General features: G+C 39.8%; 1 protein-coding gene across 1 annotated transcript in view; it reads right to left on the bottom strand.

Annotated features, from left to right (window-relative positions):
- The window catches only part of Uba2 (Ubiquitin-like activating enzyme 2), a 40,312-nt gene that overhangs the window by 8,540 nt on the left and 7,830 nt on the right, over nt 1-23,942 (bottom strand). Inside the window, exons 4-12 of the mRNA XM_071693235.1 lie at nt 20,593-20,726; nt 17,692-17,863; nt 15,574-15,688; nt 13,469-13,578; nt 12,528-12,657; nt 11,446-11,558; nt 8,213-8,488; nt 5,517-5,599; nt 3,794-3,912 (exon numbers count right to left, since the gene is read on the bottom strand). Of these exons, the coding sequence (XP_071549336.1) occupies nt 3,794-3,912; nt 5,517-5,599; nt 8,213-8,488; nt 11,446-11,558; nt 12,528-12,657; nt 13,469-13,578; nt 15,574-15,688; nt 17,692-17,863; nt 20,593-20,726 (1,252 nt within the window). The remainder of the gene's footprint in view (nt 1-3,793; nt 3,913-5,516; nt 5,600-8,212; nt 8,489-11,445; nt 11,559-12,527; nt 12,658-13,468; nt 13,579-15,573; nt 15,689-17,691; nt 17,864-20,592; nt 20,727-23,942) is intronic.

Below are 23,942 nucleotides of genomic sequence, written 5' to 3'. Positions count from 1 at the left end.
CGGTTTGCGGCAGGGGTGCGTGATGTCTCCATGGTTGTTTAATTTGTTTATGGATGGGGTTATTAGGGAGGTGAATGCAAGAGGTTTGAAGAGAGGGGCAAGTATGCAGTCTGTTGTGGATGAGAGAGCTTGGCAAGTGAGTCAGTTGTTGTTCACTCATGATACAGTGCTGGTGGCTTATTTGGGTGAGAAACTGCAGAAGTTGGTGACTGAGTTGGTAGTGTGTGAAAGAAGAAAGCTGAGAGTAAATGTGAATAAGAGCAAGGTTATTAGGTTTGCTAGGATTGAGGGACAAGTCAAATGGGAGGGAAGTTTGAATGGAGAAAAACTGGAGGAAGTGAAGTGTTTTAGATATCTGGGAGTGGATTCAGCAGAGGATGGAACCGTGGAAGCAGAAGTGGGTCACAGGGTGGGAGAGAGGGCAGAGGTTCTGAGACCATTGAAGAATGTGTGGGCGTATATGTGTATACATGTGAGTGGGTTGGGCCATTCTTTCGTCTGTTTCCTTGAGCTACCTTGCTAAAGCGGTATGTTCAGGCCCAGATAGCTCAAAATCTTTTTCACTCCATCCTTCCACCTCCAATTTGGTCTCCCACTTCTCCTTGTTCCCTCTACCTCTGACATATATATCCTCTTTGTCAATCTTTCCTCACTCATCCTCTCCATGTGACCAAACCATTTCAACACACCCTCTTCTGCTCTCTCAACCACACTCTTTTTATTACCAAACATCTCTCATACCTTTTCATTATCCACTCAATCAAACCACCTCGCACCACATATTGTCCTCAAACATTTCATTTCCAACACATCCACCCTCGTCTGCACAACCTTATCTATAGCCCATTCCTCACAACCATATAACATTGTTGGAGCCAGTGCTGTATCATCAGCGAAGAACAATTTATATATTTTGCATACATATTCGCCATTTCCTGATTAACATGGTAGTGTTAAGAACAGATAACTAAGCCTTAAGGGGAAAATCCTCACTTGGCCCCTTCCCTGTGTGTGTGTGTGAATGATGTTTTCATTTTTTCATAATTGTTTGCTATTTTCTGCGTTAACAGGGTAGCAACAGGAACAGAAGAAAGGCCTCATCCACTCACATCCATTCTGTAGCTGTCATATTGTGTAATGCACTGAATCCACTGCTCCATATCTACATCCAGGTCCTAGAGGTCTTTCCTTGGCTTATCCTGCATGCTTCACATGCCCTGGTTCAGTCCATTGACAGCATGTTGATTCCAGTATACCACATTGTTCTAATTCACTTTATCCCATGCACACCTTTCCTGTATGTCCAGGCCCCATTCTCTCAAAATCTTTTTCACTTCATCCTTCCATCTCCAATTTAGTCTCCCGCTTCTTGTTCCTTCCACTTCTGACACAGGAAAGTGTGAGATGTGTGTGGGACAAAGTGAATTAAAACAAAGTGGCATACAGGGGGCGATGTGCAGTCTTTGGGATGAACTATGGCACAAGAAGTGTCTGTGAGGCTTGACCAAGGATGGGGTTTCGGGTTTCAACGTATTATACACAACAGTTCTTTTGTTTATTCCTGGCAGTACCACTTGAAATGGGAAACAAGTAAACATATGTGACCCCAAATTCTAATTCTGATTGGGGTATTAAGGCTGGAAGACAAATTATCCATTTGTACAGTGATGGGAAAGAGTTCTAAATTCATGGCTCCCCCCATCTCCTAAACTTTCTATGCCATCAAGTAGCCAAAATTTTAAGCCCTTCTAAACTCATTGGTTAGTTAATACTGTCAGTTAGAGAGGTTTGAAAGGATACTTGATACCACAGAAAGTTCAGGAGACAGGGCCCCATGAGTGTACAACTCTCTTCCCATACTGTAATTTGCTTTCTAGGTCCAACACCTCAGTAAGTACAAGAATTTGAAGTGCAAATGTTCACTGCAAGGTTAGGTCAGGGAGTTCTTTAGCAGAAGGTGACAAAATGATATTTATTAGGCTGAAATGCATCATCAATAAAATTTTACTTTGGGAAAAGGAGGGAACTCTAATTGTTCAAAATGCCTCAGACTTTGTCTAACATACCAGTGGCTGATGTTCTGTTTCAGGTATTCTAGGCTACTAAGGTAATGAATGCTGCTTTCCTGTTTCAAGAATGATTATTAAAGAAGGCAATATGAAGTAAATGTTGTGATAGAAGGCCAGGACTCGGTGATGAATTCTCTCATAATGTAGGGTGTGATACATGGTTCATAAGTTGGATGAAGTTTTACTGATCTAAGGCTACAGCAGCAGTGAAGGTTCATTAGCATCTTGAGGGAGGAGTAAAGGTTGACTTCTGTGCACTTCTGACATAATTTTCCCAATTATTATTATGCCATTTATACTTCAGTTCTGGAAGTTGAGCAAACTGAAGTTATAGAATGTATAACCAGCCTATATGTTCTGATGTCTCACCCCAGATGTTAGATTGTCACGAGGGTGAAAGCACCAGAGAACTGATTGGTGACGCTGGCTGGGATGGCATATCAGCCATATCAGTTGAATAAAGCCTAGTATTCTTTACTGTATGTTGGAAAGCCCACTAGTCAAGAGAAAAGCAGCTGTTCCTGGAGATCCATGGTGTCATTTTCATTCAAGTTTTCATGCAGCATAAACCTGGCACAATGGAAATTGACTTCGGTAATCTGAGAGGTTAATAAGACAGTTCTCTTGTGTATATATGGGAACTGGGAAGAAGGTATAATACTTGACTAAGGAATGCAAGTCAGCAAGCCTTGAGGGCCCAGCATTGCAAGAATCCACATTACCATTAAACCCTTTAAAATTTAAACACTAATGTGGGACAGTAGCACCTTTTCTTGGAACAACAATACAGGATGACACCAGAATAATCCAACATACCACTGTAATGGAAAAACAACAGAACTAACCAGACTAGTAAGGAGCTCATTAATCTACATAGAGACCAATGTGTTATTTGATAATTGTACTGTACATCTATATGTGGCAGATATATAGATGTACTTTGCAACTGGTAGGTTGAACCACAAACAGGAGACTTTCAAGTGTTGATAAGGCTTGATAGGAGTGGGTAGAAAAGGCTCACTAATAAATAATGCTATTTTGAATTATTAACTGAGCTGTCTTCTCTGTAGCAACAGGGTGTGACAGACTCAAGATATGATACATAACGATATTAAAACCTGGGAGCATGTTACCACACCACAAATAATAGAGGGCACTACAAGTAAATTTTTGATGGTGAAAGGGTAAACTCTGACCTTAACCCTTCCATCTGCATAACCAGTACTGACCTTGACCTTCTGGAAGGGTTTTAAACATTACTGCTGTGGGTATGCATAAAGATCATTAAAAGATCATGCCTTTAATTGGGGACAAAGTTAACACTTGTATTTCCACAAGGAATCTGATGCATCACAGGTTAAAGTTGGGTACTGGGGTGAGTCAAACTGCCAAAACCAAGCTGCTACTGAGCAGCCAAATACAATATGTGGCATTCTCCCAGAGGTTTACTACATTTCTATTAACAGAAACAGATTTTATAGTTTTTGATACCAGTAACTAGATGAGTAGAATGCCTTTTTGATACTAGTAACTAAAGGAGTACAATGCCTATTAGTTCTAAAGACACCATTTCTCACACCTCCATATGCTATACAATTTCTTCCCCAAAATTTCAACCAATATACATCTCCATAAATGCAGATTTCATGGGAAATATGACAAAGTTTTTGAACAGTAAATCAACCTAGCTAATTTAGGTGAATGTTATCAAATTCTAAACTCACCTGAGCTATTACTAGCAGCTTCTCCAAACTCTGCATCCATCAGTGCCTTCTCCTGGGCTTTCCTTAATTCATCTGGGTTCCCAATTACTTCAAATTCTGCACCATCTTCAAGCTTTTCGCTGTCAGAAGAAAATATAATGTGCATTATTAAATTTTTTGCACTCTGTCACTGTCTCCCACATAAGCAAGGTAGCACAAGGGAAACAGATGAAAGAATGGCCTAACCCACCCACATGCACATGTATATACATAAATGCCCACACGCACATATACATACCTATACATTTCAACGTATACATACATATACTTACGCAGACATATACATATATACACATGTACATATTCATACTAAATGCCTTCATCCATTCCCATCACCATCCCGCCACACATGAAATGGCACCCCCCCCCCACGCGCGCGTGCGCGGCAGCATGAGGAAAAGACAAAAAGGCCACATTCGTTCTACTCAACCTCTAGCTGTCATGTGTAATGCACCGAAATCACAGCTCCCTTTCCACATCCAGGCCCCACAAAACTTTCCATGGTTTACCCCAGACACTTCACATGCCCTGGTTCAATCCATTGACAGCACGTCCATCCCGGTATACCACATGGTTCCAATTCACTCTATTCCTTGCATGCCTTTCACCCTCCTGTATGTTCAGGCCCTGATCGCTCAAAATCTTTTTCACCCCATCCTTCCACCTCCAATTTGGTCTCCCAATTCTCCTTGTTCTCTCCACCTCTGACACATATATCCTGACACATATACATATATACACATGTACATATTCATACTTGCTGCCTTCATCCATTCCCTTCGCCACCCCTCCACACATGAAATGGCACCCCCCTTCCCCGCATGAACGCGAGATTGCACTAGGAAAAGACAATGAAGGCCACGTTCGTTCACACTCAGTCTCCAGCTGTCATGTATAATGCACCAAAACCACAGCTCCCTTTCCACTTCCAGGCCCCACAAACTTTCCATGGTTTACCCCAGACACTTCATATGCCCTGGTTCAATCCACTGACAGCATATCAATGCCAGTATACCACATCATTCCAATTAACTCTATTCCTTGCACACCTTTCACCCTCCTGTATGTTCAGGCCCCGATCACTCAAAATCTTTTTCAATCCATCCTTCCACCTCCAATTTGGTCTCCCACTTTTCCTCGCTCCCTCCACCTCTGACACATATATCCTCTTTGTCAATCTTTCCTCACTCATTCTCTCCATGTGACAAAACCATTTCAATACACCCTCTTCTGCTCTCTTCTTCTGTTTCCCCATTCAGAAAGCTAAAATACAAGGAGGGGAGGGTTTCTAGCTCCCCACTCCTGTACCCTTTAGTTGCCTTATACGACATGCGGGGAATGCGTGGGAAGTATCTTTTCTCCCCTATCCCCTATATATATTTTTTTAAACAATACTCTAAGTAATGTTTCAAGGATCTAATCAACATAACGAAAAAAAATCTTGTCAGAAGAAAAACAACAAAACAACAAAGCTTTACTAACTTAGTAGTAATGCTATCCTTGTCACAGAAAATTTGTATACATGCAGCATTTTCCACTGTGGTTAGTGGTACAGGTCTTGCTGCTGGCCTCATCTTTATGCTTGTCTTCGATGAATGTGAAAGGGAACATCAGGCAACATCAATATCATTTACTACTGCCCATCTACAAGTATTTCAATATTCATGATAATTAGTACACTGACCTATGCAACACACTAACTGTGACAGTGTAGTTTTGGAGGAAGTCATCACAATTTAGGCGAGTTCCATCCAATATGTTGAAGTCCTGTGGAAAAAGGTCAGTATCAAATCTGGTTATTATAACACTGTGAATTATATATTTTGTGGAGAACTCATCTAAATTTGTGATTCTACACAAAACAGCCCATGAAAAATGCTTTTCAAACTCACACCAGTAGATTTTTCCTACCCTACTTTGATTTTAAACCTGTACCCTGTCTTTTTACCTCCCATGCATGGTCACATTTCTACCAATCATTCTCTCCACCTGATCTGATAAGGTAAATATATCATCTTTCACTTCAAAAGCTTCCACCTGAACATTTTGATGAAACAATGATGAAGCTCTTGTCAACTAAAGCCTTTACATGTATGAATCGATAAACATGTCATCATGGCCTTTAAAAATTCACTAGAAGCATATTTATTATTTATTTATTTTGCTTTGTCACTGTCTCCCGCGTTAGCAAGTAGCTATTAGGTACAGTAGGGTTGAAGGTCAAGTCAACTGGGAAGTAAGTTTGAATGGAGAAAAACTGGAGGAAGTAAAGTGTTTTAGATATCTGGGAGTGGATCTGGCAGCGGATGGAACCATGGAAGCGGAAATGAATCATAGGGTGGGGGAGGGGGTGAAAATCCAAACCAAACCATTTCAAAACACCCTCTTCTGCTCTCTCAACCACTCATTTTATTACCACACATCTCTCTTACCCTATTATTACTTACTTGATCAAACCACCTCACACCACATATTATCCTCAAACATCTCATTTCCAACACATCCACCCTCCTCTGCACAACTCTATCTATAGTCCACACCTTGCAACCATATAAAATTGTTGGAACAGCTATTCCTTCAAACATACCCATTTTTGCTTTCCGAGATAATGTTCTCGACTTCCACACATTCTTTAATGCTCCCAGAATTTTTGCCCCCTCCCCTATTCTATGATTTACTTCCGCTTCCATGGTTCCATCCGCTACCTCCAGTTTTTCTTCATTTAAACTTACCTCCCAATTGACTTGTCCCTCAACCCTACTGTACCTAATAAACTTGCTCTTATTCACATTTACTCTCAGCTTTCTTCTTTCACACACTTTACCAAACTCAGTCACCAGCTTCTGCAGTTTCTCACACGAATCAGCCACCAGTGCTGTATCATCAGCGAACAACAACTGACTCACTTCCCAAGCTCTCTCATCCACAACAGACTGCATACTTGCCCTCTTTCCAAAACTCTTGCATTCATCTCCCTAACAACCCCATCCATAAACAAATTAAACAACCAAGGAGACATCACACACCCCTGCCGCAAACCTACATTCGCTGAGAACCAATCACTTTCCTCTCTTCCTGCACGTACACATGCCTCGATAAAAATTTTTCATTCCTTCTAACAACTTGCCTCCCACACCATATATTCTTAATACCTTCCACAGAGCATCTCTATCAACTCTATCATATGCCTTCTCCAGATCCATAAATGCTATATACAAATCCATTTGCTTTTCTAAGTATTTCTCACATACATTCTTCAAAGCAAACACCTGATCCACACATCCTCTACCACTTCTGAAACCACACTGCTCTTCCCCAATCTGATGCTCTGTACATGCCTTCACCCTCTCAATCAATACCCTCTCATATAATTTCCCAGGAATACTCAACAAACTTATACCTCTGTAATTTGAGCACTCACTTTTATCCCCTTTACCTTTGTCCAATGGCACTATGCATGCATTCCGCCAATCCTCAGGCACCTCACCATGAAGTACATTTCATAATTTCTTTTAATGATGACTTAAATGACATGAAGTTGTTTCTTATTCTCTTTGTAAGTAGTGTACATGAGTGAGTGTGATGACTTGAAGGCTGGCCAAGCCTCATCATGTAGTATCTATTGTGTTATCTCTCTCAACATTCAGTAAACACCTATTGTAAAAACAAATACGTGTTAAAAAGTATGATTTATGACACAAAATAATGTTGCATATTGGAACACTGTAACATTTATGGGTAAGTAAATGGCACCAGCTACCACCTGGTTTACCTTGGGTGTGGGTCCAAGGGTCCATGCCTGGTTTGTTAAAGCATCAATATCTCTTCACTCCTGACAACATTACATATGATTTTCTGATAACCCATTTTTTGATTCCTGTCTACAAGCCAAACTATATTTTCATACTTATTTTCTAACTTTCATTATAGTAACCAAACAACCACTTTGATAATAAGAGGACTCAGGTCACTTTAAATGAAGTATGTTCAAGAATATTACTGCAAGTAACAAAATGAAGTTACTTAGAGTTAATGCAACAACAATTAAGACTAGAATCTAAGAGATGGAGAACAAAGTAAAAACAAAGATTCAAGTTGCAAGGATATCACAAAAAAATACACATGAAAATCTGAAAAATTTTACCATCAGGTAGAAGTATAAGGTATGGTTTAGGACTACTTGATCAGAGAGGTATTAAGCAGTACAAATGAAGGTACAAGAAAACAAACTGCAAAAGAAATGGTTAAATATGGTGAGGATATTACTTTAGGTTTTGGAAAAAGAGGTGTAAGTATTCAGGAGCAAACTGACATATGCAGAATGTGATACTTTCAAGATGTTCTGTATTGTCAAACCTGAGAGAGAGAGCAGTTGCTTACTTTAAGCATTTTGTTGTTATTGGCTTCAGTTTCTCCTTCTTCTGAAGAGATGAGGATAGTGCCCTTCCCATCTGATATTTCCACATCTGGAGCAACCATGTTAAGAGCTGCCTTCAGTATTCTCTCCTCAAGCGTTTTGACGGTAGTTTTCTCAACATTCAGCCGAACACACACTTCAGGCTTCTCTGAACAAACATAGCACTTTGGATTTGGTTTGTCAAGAACACAAGGAACCAAAAGTCGTTTCTTTGGATTTGGCTTTCTATTTAAATATACCTGCAAAAACAAAACATGAAAAGCTTTATAAAAGTCTTTATACGAAGATATCTAATAAATACAGTTAGTAATATGAAGATATCTAGTAATTACAGACAGAAAATAGGTTAAAGACTGTAGTGGAAGTAAAACTAAAGTATTCAGAGTGACTGAGATCCTGCTTATACCTTATGCTTTTACTTCAAATTTCAGATTTAGTAAATATACTACACCCAGTTTATTTGGGCCTGCTGTTAAAAATCTACAACCGAAATCGTTTACTCCTTGTTTGCTCTACGCTCTATACAGGTCCATGGGCATGGAGCCCACTACTCATGAACTGGTCTCAACTCTATTATGACTATGGTTATAATTTACTGGGAATGGGGGAAGAGGTTAATCCTCATGAACTAAAATTGTAATCATTGACAAGAAAACAAAATTAGAAACTATAAAGTCAACAAACTTATTAAGCATGTGAAAAACTGTGTATCAAGTATGGGAATAGCATTGCAAAAATATATCACACTTGTACATGCACAATTCACTTGTTTTTCATTATTCTTCTTAAGAAATAGTGAGCGTATGTTTGTAAATGTTGAACATTTATTTCTGAAATCAAAGCCATTGCTATGAAACAAGGGTAAGCGAAAACAGTTGTTTACTTATGGGAAAATTTATCTGCTGGTCAAGTGACAGCTGAACGACAGGTTACAGTTGATGGCTACGTATGCTCAGTATGTGGCCCTGGAGCTGGAAGCATCGTATCATCCGAAAACATTCCGATAGCATTACTTAGCAGTTTTTCATAATCATATCTTCATTTTGTAGAACTATACTTTCTTTGTAATTTTCACATTTAGACATTTCTGTTCTAAAACTGAATATCAGACATAATCAATTATGTAGTTTCTATATCTTTTGTCCATTCTATTACTCTCAAATGCAGGGGCTGTTATACAGTATGGGTGCCATAATAATTTCCCTTGTGAGCAGATCATACCTAGAAGAGATTAATTTGCCTAAGTATGGAGTACTGGTCACATATAGGGATTTCTCATCCTTCACCTAATTATTAAGTGGGAGAAAAATCAATTTTTTTTCTTTTTGATACTTGATTGCAGTTTCCTACTTCAGAAAGGTAGTGCCAGGAACAGAAGAAAGGCCACGTCTGCTCACACCCATTCTCTTGTTGGGGTAGGGAAGGAAGAACTCTAATTCCATATTCCCTGCATTTCATAGAAGGCAGCTAAAGGGGACAGGAGCTGGGACACACGGCCCCCTTTTGTATTTCAATTTCTAAAATAGAAAAACATAAGTTTTCTATCTTATTAATCCTCCAGACACCACCACTCTCCAACCATCCCTCTCTGTTTGCCCTGATGCCAATACCCTCTCCCTATTCTGCCGGTAATATTCTGGCTACTGCTCTTGTGTGCTGTATGTATGTGTCCCTGTCACAAAGGCTTGGACTCAAAACAAATGTCTGAGTTCTGCTTTCCATAGTTTCTGTGTATGCAGTCACACAAGGATTAGCCACTATGATACCATCTCCTTTCAACAACCAAGCTCTGAAACTCTTCTTTCTTTTATTGTTCCCACTTCCTATAATCTCTTAGCCTTTAAGAGTCAAGTCTATAAACATTTCAGAGGCTCTTATTAATATCTCTATTCTTATAATCCCTTCATAAGAGATGACCATGATTGGGACATATTTTGCCTAAGCCACATTGGGGGAAAATCCTTCCTTAATCAACCCTTCTCAAACTGCATGTCCTTGTGCATCTCATTCAAAACATGCCCACCCTTTTCCACTCTTTATCATTTACAGACCAAAACTCTCATCAATGCAATACTTTCAGCATTATACCTACAAACATACCTATCTTTTCCTTGCAAGACACTGACTTTTCCTTCCACAAGCTCTTTAGTGCATTCAGGATGTTTTCCCCTTGCCCATCCATAATTCATTTCTGCCCTCAAACATCTTCCACTGCCAATTCCACTCCCATGTACCTAAAGCAATTAACTTCCTCCATGACCTTCCCATTAAGCTTCACTTTCAAAACAACCAGTTTTGACTAGCTGCTGTACCTCATCACCTTGCTTTTCTTCACTTTCACCCTCAATTTGCTCCTTTCATGCACAACAAAATTCTGTTTCCAATTTCTTAGTTTCCCTTTGGAGTCTACCACCAGAGATGTCATCAGAAAACAGCAACTAAATGATTCACCTCCCATTCATGATTTTCTCTAACTGCTTCACATGCCCAATGTCATCCCCATGACAGCATGCTGACCCTTGTAAACAATATTCACTTTTATCCCATGCATGCCTTACACAAGCCTACAAGTTCAAGTCCTGATCATTCAATGCACCTTTCACTTCATCCTTCTACCTCCCATTCAATATCCCCCTTCTCCTTGTCTCCTCCATGTCTGACATGTATACTCTCTTAGTCACCCACCTCACTCATGCTCTCCATGTTTCCAAAGCTTTTCAGCACCTTCTTCAAGTCTCTCAGACATATTATTTTCACTATCATACCTCTCCATTTTTTGCATTATTTTCTTTTCTTTTTGTAGGGTAATGAGCTGTCAATGGGCTAAACCAAGAAATTTACCCATGCCTGGATTGGCTGTGGATGGTGGGCTCTGGTTTTAGTGAATTATACAAAAGAATGATTGGATGTTAGTTAGTAGGTCTGCTGTTCATCTGCTCCTAGTACAACTTCACAAAGGATAAAACTTATGAACTAATATGAAAAATAATTAGTGATATATGGTATCACAGTGTTACACCTTTAAGTGATCCCACTGCAAGTAATGAAGCCACCCTCAGCAAGGCCACATCATCATCGAAGGCCAGAAAGCATCACAGTCTTTTCAAGGACCCCACTCCAAATAGCAAATACAAAACCCTGAAAATATCAATGCAATTTCCCACAAAACTAACAAACATTCTTATCACCAACATACTGTTTTGCAGTCACTGATGCGTCCCTGAAGAATCTTCACAGCCTCCAACACAATAAGTCCTGCAATGATGGCATTTGTGGTGGCAATAGCGGGGATTATGTTGCCTGCCATGGCTGTAGGAAAGAAAAGCATTTGAAGGTTCAGAACTTTTTTCACTTTTCCTTAAGAAGACTCCCAAAAGAGACCTTCTTTGATTAACTGTGAGGCAAGGACATTCATGGAGAATCTACCATAAATTACACTTTTCCTAAGAATTCTTTTCTATTTTGGAACAATATTCTCCATCTTCATATGTTTTAAATCTACTTCCACTCATGTGCAATCTCTTACCCCAAATCTGATTTTTTTCAATACATATATACAATACATAGGATAGTGTGTATTAGAACAACGTCATGTACTGGGGGCGACATGCTGTCAATGGACTAAACCAAGGCATGTGAACTGGCCTGGGAAAACCACAGAAAGGTCAGTAGGACTTGGTTGTGGATGGGGGACTGAGGTTTTGGTGCACAGTACATTACAGATAATGAATGGAAGTGAGCAAATGTGACCATTCTTCATCTGTTCCTGTCACAACCTTGTTTAAGTGGGAAACAGCAGACAAGTACTCAAGAAAAAAAGAGAAGTATTTGTAAAATAAAATTCAGAAGCTAACAGGATGGCCCAGGGAGGAAAAGGGTACGATTTATAAGAACATTCTTTTCTTTGATAATGTTTAGGCCCTAAGATGCAGATTTATACATTCAAATTATGGTCATTTTTCACTTTTCCGGCTGAAAATTTCATAAAGCAAAAATCATTATTTGCAATTTTGCCAGCCCATGTGGACCATGGATAAACATCTCGAAAGAGACTTCAATGAATGACATATGGTACAAGCATACACTTTGGACTTCATTGCTCCAGCATTTGACACTTCTAGTTTTTTTTTTTTTTTTTTTTTTTTTTTTTTTATACTTTGTCGCTGTCTCCCGCGTTTGCGAGGTAGCGCAAGGAAACAGTAAAGAGCTATAAAAATAATTTAGCACTTAAGGTGCAGTTTTCACTCCAACTAAGCAGTAACCTTCAATGAAACTCACACTTTACATCAAAACGAGTCTTCTGAGGAATTCCAAATATGTGAGCACGGATGTTTGCACATGCAGTGACGAAATCCATACAATCTTTGTCATCCTTATCCCAAACTAGCTCATCACCCTCTGGCTGATCCTGTGGGGGGAAATTATATCTTTCTTTAGCAATCATTCTTATCATGAAGAATGGTCACCATAAACATATTGTCGGATACATAATATAGGGGACAGTTTTTCAAATACTAAAAACATATTATAATACAGGGGACAGTTTTTCAAATACTAAAAATGATAAATGTGATATTGAAAGAAAAGTCACCATAAGCTTTGAGTATATGATTATATCACAAAAAGCAATTGTGGAATTTCCATGTTAGAAATGGTGCACATCCAACTATTAACATAATCAACAGGAAGCAGATGGAATATCTGGCATGCAAGGAATAGAGTGAATTGGAACGATGTGGTATACTGGAGTCGATGTGCTGTCAATGGATTGAACCAGGGCATGTGAAGCGTCTGGGGTAAACCATGGAATGTTCTGTGGGGCCTGGATGTGGAAAGGGAGCTGTGGTTTCGGTGCATTATTACATGACAGCTAGAGACTGAATGTGAACGAAAGTGGCCTTCGTTGTCTTTTCCTAGCACTACCTTGCGCACATTTAAGGGGAGGGGGTGGTTATTTTCATGTGTGGCAGGGTGGCAATGGGAATGAATAAAGGCAGACAGTATGAATTATGTGCATGTGTATATATGTATATGTCTGTGTGAGTATATATATGTATACGTTGAGATGTATAGGTATGTATATATTGCGTGTGTGGATGTGAATGTATATACATGTGTATGTGGGTGGGTTGGGCCATTCTTTCGTCTGTTTCCTTGCACTACCTCGCTAACGCAGGAGACAGCGACAAAGCAAAATAAATAAATAACAACTGTCTTACCTCAAGTCTGGTGTGCAGGTTACCAACAGCTCCAGAAAATATGTCTCGACACTGGGTGATGGTCCATGGCCGCTGGTCTTGAATCAAACCCTCACCATCATCTATGACATCTAAAATGGAAAACTAGGTTCATTTTGGATACTGGTTTCTATACTCTAGCACTGTGAGAATGCATGTTAAACAGCCCTGTCTTGTCAAAGCAGCTGTATCCTATGATGGACAGTCTAATCACTTCACCATAAAAACATCTTGAGGTCCCTCAATATGAAACCATCACTAAATTGTTGTCTCCATCCCAGTCCCTGAGGCAACTGAACACATGGTGTATGGTTGGCAAACAACCAGAAATAGTCCTGGCCACTAAGAGGCCAGTCTGAGATTCAGCTTGGATCATTTAGGGGAAAAGTGCATACATCCTTTAAAATCTAACAGAGCAAAAATCAGGTTTGAGGAAAAAACTATCTGCCCTCAACATCTTTTAACCCCTTTGGTGCAACCGATTTCAATCAAAGGAGGTGTGGTATAGTGCTATTGTCCTTAATGTAGGACAGTGCCTCCCTGTCTCAAGTTGAATTCAGTAGGCATTTGGCACTCTATTGGCTGCTCTAAGATTACAAACAAAACATGGGAAAAGTCACTGTAGATAACTACAAACCTCATTATCCCCAGTATTGTCATGGTGGACAGTTGTGTGTCAGCTCCACAGAGCCCTCTGCCTCCCACATAAGCCCAACATCCATGTAAATGTCAGAGCATAATTACACCCTCCAAAAAAATCAAGTGTTCAAAGAATGATCTGATGAGGACAAAACTTTTTCCTGTGACATACATATGGAGGAGTGTGAGACTGAAGTATATGATAAGAGAGGAGGCTGGGAGCCATGCAGGATGAAACAAAGTGCTTCTTGTGATCACTCTAGCTCAGCTACATGGATCATGTTTAATCATGGTCAGAAGACAGTGATACACTGTAAAAAGTGGTGTAAATAGGTTTTTACACTCAGTAATACTACATAAACAGCAAGTGTAAACTAGTGTGAAGACTAAATAACATTGTAATGAAAAAACACAAAATTAATAAAACAAATGAAAATGTACAATTGTGTCTAATACAATGTACGAAACAGGAGTAAGCTCTTGCATATCCTTTTCTGGACTGAGCCATGTATAATCCAAAACTGACAAACTGTTCCTAGAGAGGAACAAATCCCTTTCCATGTAGCTGGTCATACAACAGCAACTGTCATTACTGTATCTTTTTTTTTACTTAATGAACAATAATGTATCATTATTATCATTATTATACTTTGTCGCTGTCTCCTTCCATAACTTATCTTGTAAATTCCATATTTAAAGCTAAGCTGTATGTAACAGATCTTTACTGCATTACAATGGATTCAAAGACCCCATCTATCTATCTACCTATATCCTCACAGGAACTCCCTCAAGGGGGTGGCCACAGCAATAGTTTCCATGACTATTGAACTTCAGTGCCTCATCGTAGCTTTAGTACCTCACCCTTAATAGGCCACTAGCAGAGGGCAACTCTAGTGCAGTGTTTGCAGAGGCTCCTACCTAACATTCCTACTTACTACTTCTACCTGATGCTCTTGCCTAATGTTCACACCTACTACCACTACTATTACTAACAAATGTTTCTACCCAATGCTCCTGACTAAATGTTCCAACCTACTACTTTTACCTACTCCTTCCATTTTGCAAAAAGGCAGGGCTGCCACACAGTGCTCATCGCATAAAAATCTTGAGTTACAAAGTATGAGCTGAGTTAGTTATGTTGTCAAGTGTTATGTACGACAAGGAGAGACTGTTTGTTGTGGACAGAAAACCAGAAGTCTGCAAATGGGGGAAAAAGAAAAAAATGCTTCCTAGGTCAGAGGAGTGCACTTGACAACCATTAAAGTGCTGGCTCACTACACAGCTGTTATTAACCCTCCCAATACCCAGGTGGGTAGTAGTGGTAATATATCTCCCTGGTCGTTGGCTGCAATCCAACTATCACCTACCACAATCACCTACCACAAAGACCTCATGGTCTGGGAAATAAAGGAAGAGTATACACTAACAAACGAGAAAATCTTCTGTACCTGTATCAGGCAATTTGTCCCACTCAAGAGGCACTGGTCGTCTCCGTTTCTCCCACAATTTGTCCATGGAAAGAAGGTAGTGAATATCATCGTTGAAAAGCTTCATAAACAATTTCTGCAAAAAGGAAAATAATCAATCATACAGAGTTAAAAATTCACAGAACTCGCCAAACTTTAAATATAAATAAATGACAACCTTTGAGTATTGATCTAGATCTTTTTAGCCCCTGCTAGATGAACTGTAAAATGATGATGAGATGGTCAAGAAAACCACAGCAAGTGACTCACCATTTATTGTTAACTTTTAATCTATGAGAAGTACATGCATATGAAGCCACACTACTCAGACATACATGAGTCACAATTTCCTGTCTATACTCTGGGCAACACTCATCCCTACAACACAATACTTAAATATTTTATTTTTCATACATGTTCATCTTACCTACTTATGTGAGGTAGTAGCAAAAAATGAGTCTTTGAGAAAAATTCCTTGTTTTTCCTAATCTGTGTAAGTTTATACAAAGTGATGACAGAGGAGGGGAAGATTTCTGGGTCTCACCACTCTCATCCTTCATAGAGAAGCATTCTAAGGCATGCAGATTTTCTCATAAATTTTCTTTCCCACAACAGTGAGGTAGTGCTAGGAAGAGAAAATACACTGGTATGCATAATTTTCATATCAAAAGCCTTTCTTCACATCTCCTGCATCTTCAAGGCTGTGCAACAGTCAGTAACAGAGAAATGATGGAATCCTTTAGAGTGAAGTTACTTAATTAGACTCTACTTTTCATCCAATAATGAAGATACAACCTCATCTTACGTGAATCTTTATCTATAGTGTAACCACAAGTAACACCTAGACACACATATATTGTATGTATACATATATGTATACATACACCACAGCAGCAACAATAAACATGCAGCACTACCCTGCTATACTCCACAGCAGCAGCTACAAACATGCAGCATTACATTGGTATACACCATAGCAGCATCAACAAACATGAAACACTACCTTACTATACACCATAGCAGCAGCAACAACCAGCACTCTACCTTGCTATACACCACAGCAGCAACAACAAACATGCAGCACTACCTTACACAATTGGAACAAAGCCCATCACCAACAACAAAAGCTTTTAATCATCCTTTTAACCCCAGAAAAACACAAATCCAAGCAACATCTTCCATTCACCTTAAATGGACAACACTCCCATTCAACAAAATGCCTGCAATTCTGGGCATAACGTATGCTTCAAGTATGACAAGCATCAAAACAAAGTAAACATATAAACTAACTGTTCTCAGAACACTAGCTGGTACTAGAACTAGACAAGAAAAAATCCATTAGCAACTTCCATACACATTTCTTCCACTTTAACCTAAACATGGTCTTCTACACTTTCAAAAGTAAATTTATGAAAGCTGCAAGCCACAGACAACAGAGCACTCAGAACAATCACTGGCTGCCTAGCGATCACAAGTACTCAACATCTACACAGCCAAACTGAAAGCCTCCCAATACAATTCCTCCTTAACATGCTTAGAACCAAATTCCATTCAACAGCACCATACATTTGCCATCCCGACCTCTCTAGTACTAACTATAAACCCCAAGGAAGAAATGAAAAAGTTACCATTGCCTCAGACTTCAGCTCCCTCTCCCCAAGAGAACCCCAACAAATACAAGACTAAAAAATCATATAAACACTGAAATTACCTAACAAGCAATACACAATGCCCTACCAACTCAGTCTTAAAGTCCACACTATCCTAAGTACATCCATATGAAGCCACACTTCCCAAAACAAAAACAAATCACTATTTCTTGTCTATGCTCTGGACAACATTCATCCCCACAACACTAAAAACATAATTTCACCACATCCCATGAACATACACATACACATTGTGCCTACAACAACAGAAACAAAACTCTTACTTCACAACCTCCCTGCACTCTCCCCACACATGCACATACATCACTACACTTTATGATCCATGGTCCTTCCAGCTGGTTGTGGTCAGGTTCCCCAACAGTGCAGGTGCATCATAAAGATAGAAGAGACTCCTAAGGAGGGAAGTATGTACTGTATATAAATGGCGTACCTCAGCATCATATCTATGTGACACAGCCCATCCTCGTGTGGATATACGGTCAACATTTCCTTTATCATTTGCTTCAGCATCAAGTGCTATCTGCCCAGCATCTCCTATCTGCTCTGGATCTGCTGAATCTGGTGACACATCTTCATCTGGATCAGCTTCTCCAAACAGCTGACTGAAGGCAAACATAAAAAGAATAAAAATATATCACTCCATACACAAAGTCTTTTCTTAAATGTCTTTTCTTCCTAAGTCCCACAACTGAAGAAAAGCAACCTCTGTATGACACTGCACAATGATCGATCACTTCACCTGGCTCTTATATATCAAAAAATAATGAAATTATGTAAATCCATGCAGACTGGAGAAATAACACTACCCAATTGATCTTTTGGGTGATGCAAAAGTTGACAAAAATGTGTGGAAGCAAGGGTTGGGAAATCCTACCCACCTTTCCTAGTGGAGAGAATGAGTGAGGAAAGATTGACAAAGAGGATGTATGTGTCAGAGGTGGAAGGAACAAGGAGAAGTGGGAGACCAAATTGGAGGTTGAAGGATGGAGTGAAAAAGATTTTGAATGATTGGGGCCTGAACATGCAGGAGGGTGAAAGGCATGCAAGGAATAGAGTGAATTGGAACAATGTGGTATACCGGGGTCGACGTGCTGTCAAATGGATCGAACCAGGGCATGTGAAGTGTCTGGGGTAAACCATGGAAAGTTTTGTGGGGCCTAGATGTGGAAAGTGAGCTGTGGTTTCAGTGCATTACACATGACAGCTAGAGGCTGAGTGTGAACGAATGTGGCCTTTGTTGTCTTTTCCTAGCGCTACCTCGCACACATGAGGGGGGAGGGTGTTGTTATTCCATATGTGGCGGGGTGGCGATGGGAATGGATAAAGGCAGACAGTATGAATTATGTACATGGGTATATATGTATATGTCTGTGTGTGTATATATATGTATACATTGAGATGTATAGGTATGTATGTTTGCGGGTGTGGACGTGTATGTATATACATGTGTATGTGGGTAGGTTGGGCCATTCTTTCGTCTGTTTCCTTGTGCTACCTCGCTAACGCGGGAGACAGCGACAAAGCAAAATAATAAAAAAAATATATGTGTGTGTATGTAAAAGGATGTGTCTTTCTTCGTTTCTTTCCTGACACTACCTAACTAAAGCGGGAAATGACAATCAAATATAAAAATAAAAATATATATATATTGTGTGCATTACCGGAAATTTGCCAGCAAGAGGTTGTACCACATGAAAATTCACCTTGGGAGGACAGTCTTGTCAAAGAATGTCTTACTCCAGAGGAGGTTATATTTCCCTGAAGTGGCACACACATGGGTTGCAGAAGCCTTTAGAAAGGTCTTCAGTAACATCTGGACTCTCACAGATACTGGTCTTAAGGTAATCATCTATCTATCTATCTACATCTATGATGCCTGTTCCAATTGGAACTCCCTTAAAGGGGTTCCCACAGCAAACAAGTCTCCATAACTAAAGAACTCCAGTGCCACTTCTTAGCCTTTAGTGCCTCACCCTTAACAGGCCACTGGAAGAGGGCAACTCTAGTGCACTGTTTGCAGAGGCTCCTACCTAATGTTCCTATATCTAGCCAATGTTCCTACCTACTACTTCTACCTAATGCTCCTGCCTAAATGTCCCTAACTACTACTTCTATCTACTGGTCCTACCATTGTGCCAAAAGGCAGGACTAGTGTACAGTGCTCACCGCAAGAAAATCTAGTTATGAAGAACAGGCCGTGTGAGTAAAGTGTTGTCAAGTGTTACAAATGACAAAGAGAGATTGTATGTATGTAGACAGAATGCCAGTAGTCTACATGTTAGTGAGGTAGAAAGAAAAGACATCTACCTGGATCAGAGGAATGCAACTTGACAACCACTACAGTGCTCCTGCCTAAATGTCCCTACCTACTACTTCTATCTACTGCTCCTACCAATTTGCCAAAAGACAGGGCTAGTGCATAATGCTCACCACAAGAAAATCGAGAGTTATGAAGAATAAGCTGTTTGAGTTAAGTGTTGTGTCACGTGTTACAAATGACAATGAAAGACTGCACGTTGACAGAATGCCAGTAGTCCACATGTTTGTGAGGCAGAAAGAAAAGATAGCTACCTAGGTCAGAGGAGTGCAACTCAACAACCACTTAAGTGCTGGCTCTCTATGCAGATGTCACTAGCCCTCCTGATACCTAGGCGGGTAGCACTGGTAACATACCTCCCTGGTTATTGGCTGCCTACTGACTACTACCTAATCACTGATAAATAAAATAGTTATGAAACATGAAAAACAAAATCCATACATTTGCCTATTCCTGCGTTAGAGAGGTAGCCCTAGTAACATACGAAGAAGGGCTTCACTTGCCAACATCTGTTCTCTAGCTGTCATGCATAATGCACTGAAACTACAGCCCCTTATCCAAAACTAGGCCTCACAAGCCTTTATATGGCATCTCCCGGCTGTTTCAAATGCCATGAGTCAGTCTAACGACTGCATGTCGTCCCCTGTAAACCATTTCGTTCCACTTCACTCTAACCTGGGCAAGCATTTCACCCTCCTGCATGTTCAATGCCTGACCACTCAAAATACTTTTCACTCCATCCTTCTCTCTCCAGTTTGGTACCCCCCTTTCTTCTTGTCCCCTCCACTTCTGACACACACACACACGCACACACACATTTACATTTTTACTTGTTTGAGGTATACCACATTGGTGAGGTAACACCAGGAACTGAAGAAAGAAGAGCCTATTTATTCACATTCAATCTCTAGCCATCACATATAATTCACTGAAACCACAACCCCTAATATTAAACTTTTAAAGTGGGAGAAATAATGCAAATCACAATTCTCCACCAGAAACAAAAAGACTTACTTGAAAAGATGTTTTGCCCACACAATGCAGTGAATGGGTTCTGATGGAGTGTTTCTAATGGTGCAGCCTGGAAAGGTTTTCTGAGAAGGTTTTGGTTGGCATTCATAGCATTCGGTTAAGCCCTTCTGAATCACCTACGGAAAAATCAATTGAGGTGCACTGATAACCTGTTCAAAAAATCAATCATGATGCAATGATAACCTGTTCAAAGTTAGTACACTAAAATAAGTATTCTATAACCGCCATTACATGTCATAATGGGAGATGCTTTGCATTCACAACCTATCATCACAATACAAAACAGGAAATGCATAGCCAGTAATTTCCTACTTACTATAATATGAATACATCTACCCAAAACTAAATTCGTAGACTAAATTCGTCTCAAAAATGAAGAAGGATCACTATATCTTTGAACAAATAGGAGAATTTATACTTAGTTTGCACAACATATACAAGAAAATTATCAAATCAAGAAGGTAGATTCATCTGCTAAAATAAGTGGTGAGTGCCCATGATGAGATTTTGCCAAGATGGCAAAGCTAGCAGGGCAGCACCAATCACAAGCTTAATTTACTTGTTGAATAATACCATTTCTCATCACTGGCACACAACTCCCATTGTTGTTGATCCTAGGTTCAACAGGGATCAACCTCAGCCATTTACCAATTCATCTTGTAAATGTTATGGCAGATGTTCCTTACAGTTTCTATTTCTCCTGGTATTGACTCTCATACCTCTTTTTATTGTCAGGTATTACTTGAACATATATGTAATCATCTTCCTATCAGATGTGCTTTTAAATCCATGATATTCTTCTTGGTGCCCTCCACCTGCTGCCATGTGTGAATCACAATGCTTTTTTCTCTTCTTTTTTCTATGCAGTACAAACTGAGCTCTTTCAACCTTTCATGATACAGTATACCCCATTCTAATGGACTAGTTCAGGGAAAAAGTGATCTGTCAGGGGACAATTTCATCAAATCCTGAATTTTTCCAAGGAACATAAACAAAATATCAATAAGTGTGATGGAAACATACTTTAACTCCTTGAGGTTAGAGGTCTTTATGGAGCAACAACGACTACTGTGAATCAGAAGAAAATACCTCCTGGTCGCTTGGAGGCATATAAATCACCTAATCAGAAATGGGACTCAAATGAGGAGCAAGTTACGCTTTTCATGCTCATGATGCTCAATAATTTTCAGCATTCCAGTAATGCTTAGGTGTTTCTTGAATCTCTTAACATATGCAATACAATACTCTTATCTGCTATAATCTAATACAAAAAGACAGGCCTTTTTACTATAAAAAATACAATTACATAGCACTTTTGGGTTCTGTTCCAAGCTTAGTTTTACATTACTTAATGTTGTCTTTTATGTGAAGCAGTAATTTCTCTGTATTTCATTCTATTTTTTCATATAGCTCTTTTTCTTACATCATACCTTTTCATTTTCTTTCATTATCTTTTTTAATTCGTCTCTTTTTCTATTCATTTATATTAATTATACTTAATCACTGTTTCCTGCATCAGAAGGGGGGGGGGGGGGGGAGAGTGTGTGTGTGTGTGTGTTATTTCATGTGTGGTGGAGTGGCAATGGGAATGGATGAAGGCAGCAAGTATGAATGCGTACATGTGTATATATGTATATTTGTGTGTGTGGGCATTTATGTATATACATGTGTATGGGGTGGGTTGGGCCATTCCTCATCTGTTTCCCTGCACTACCCCACTGATGTGGGAGACAACGATTAAGTATAATAAATATACAATGAATATACATAAATGCCCATACATGCACATGTACATACATATACATAAACATTTTTTTTCATACTATTCGCCTTTTCCCGTGTTAGTGAGGTAGCGTTATGAACAAAGGACTGAGCCTTTGAGGGAATATCTCACTTGGCGCAGTTCTCTGTTCCTTCTTTTGGAAAATTAAAAACAAGAGGGGAGGATTTCCGGCCCCCCGCTGTTTCTCGCATCAAGAACCCATAAAACCATGCTGTTATTTATTTATTTATTTTTTTTTTTTCCATACTATTTGCCATTTCCCGCGTTAGCGAGGTAGCGTTAAGAACAGAGAACTGGGCCTTAGAGAGAATATCCTCACCTGACCCCCTTCTCTGTTCCTTCTTTTGGAAAATTAAAAAAAACAAGAAAGGGGAGGATTTCCAGCCACCCGCTCCCTCCCCTTTTAGTCGCCTTCTACGACACGCAGGGAATACGTGGGAAGTATTCTTTCTCCCCTATCCCCAGGGATATATATATATATATATATATATATATATATATATATATATATATATATATATATATATATATATTTTCTGTTGGGGATGAGAGAGCTTGGGAAGTGAGTCAGTTGTTGTTCGCTGATGATACAGCGCTGGTGGCGGATTCATGTGAGAAACTGCAGAAGCTGGTGACGGAGTTTGGTAAAGTGTGTGGAAGAAGAAAGTTAAGAGTAAATGTGAATAAGAGCAAGGTTATTAGGTACAGTAGGGCTGAGGGTCAAGTCAATTGGGAGGTGAGTTTGAATGGTGAAAAACTGGAGGAAGTGAAGTGTTTTTAGATATCTGGGAGTGGATCTGTCAGTGGATGGAACCATGGAAGCGGAAGTGGATCATAGGGTGGGGGAGGGGGCGAAAATTTTGGGAGCCTTGAAAAATGTGTGGAAGACGAGAACATTATCCCGGAAAGCAAAAATGGGTATGTTTGAAGGAATAGTAGTTCCAACAATGTTGTATGGTTGCGAGGCGTGGGCTATGGATAGAGTTGTGCGCAGGAGGATGGATGTGCTGGAAATGAGATGTTTGAGGACAATGTGTGGTGTGAGGTGGTTTGATCGAGTAAGTAACGTAAGGGTAAGAGAGATGTGTGGAAATAAAAAGAGCGTGGTTGAGAGAGCAGAAGAGAGTGTTTTAAAATGGTTTGGGCACATGGAGAGAATGAGTGAGGAAAGATTGACCAAGAGGATATATGTGTCGGAGGTGGAGGGAACGAGGAGAAGAGGGAGACCAAATTGGAGGTGGAAAGATGGAGTGAAAAAGATTTTGTGTGATCGGGGCCTGAACATGCAGGAGGGTGAAAGGAGGGCAAGGAATAGAGTGAATTGGAGCGATGTGGTATACAGGGGTTGACGTGCTGTCAGTGGATTGAATCAAGGCATGTGAAGCGTCCGGGGTAAACCATGGAAAGCTGTGTAGGTATGTATATTTGTGTGTGTGGACGTTTGTATGTACATGTGTATGGGGGGGGTTGGGCCATTTCTTTCGTCTGTTTCCTTGCGCTACCTCGCAATACGCGGGAGACAGCGACAAAGTATAAAAAAAAAAAAAAA

The sequence above is a fragment of the Panulirus ornatus genome, chromosome 55 (assembly GCF_036320965.1).
Source record: "Panulirus ornatus isolate Po-2019 chromosome 55, ASM3632096v1, whole genome shotgun sequence".
Classification (NCBI taxonomy): Eukaryota; Metazoa; Arthropoda; class Malacostraca; order Decapoda; family Palinuridae; genus Panulirus; species Panulirus ornatus.
Note: the sequence above shows the minus strand (reverse complement) of the source record. Positions and strands in the feature narration are given on the sequence as shown.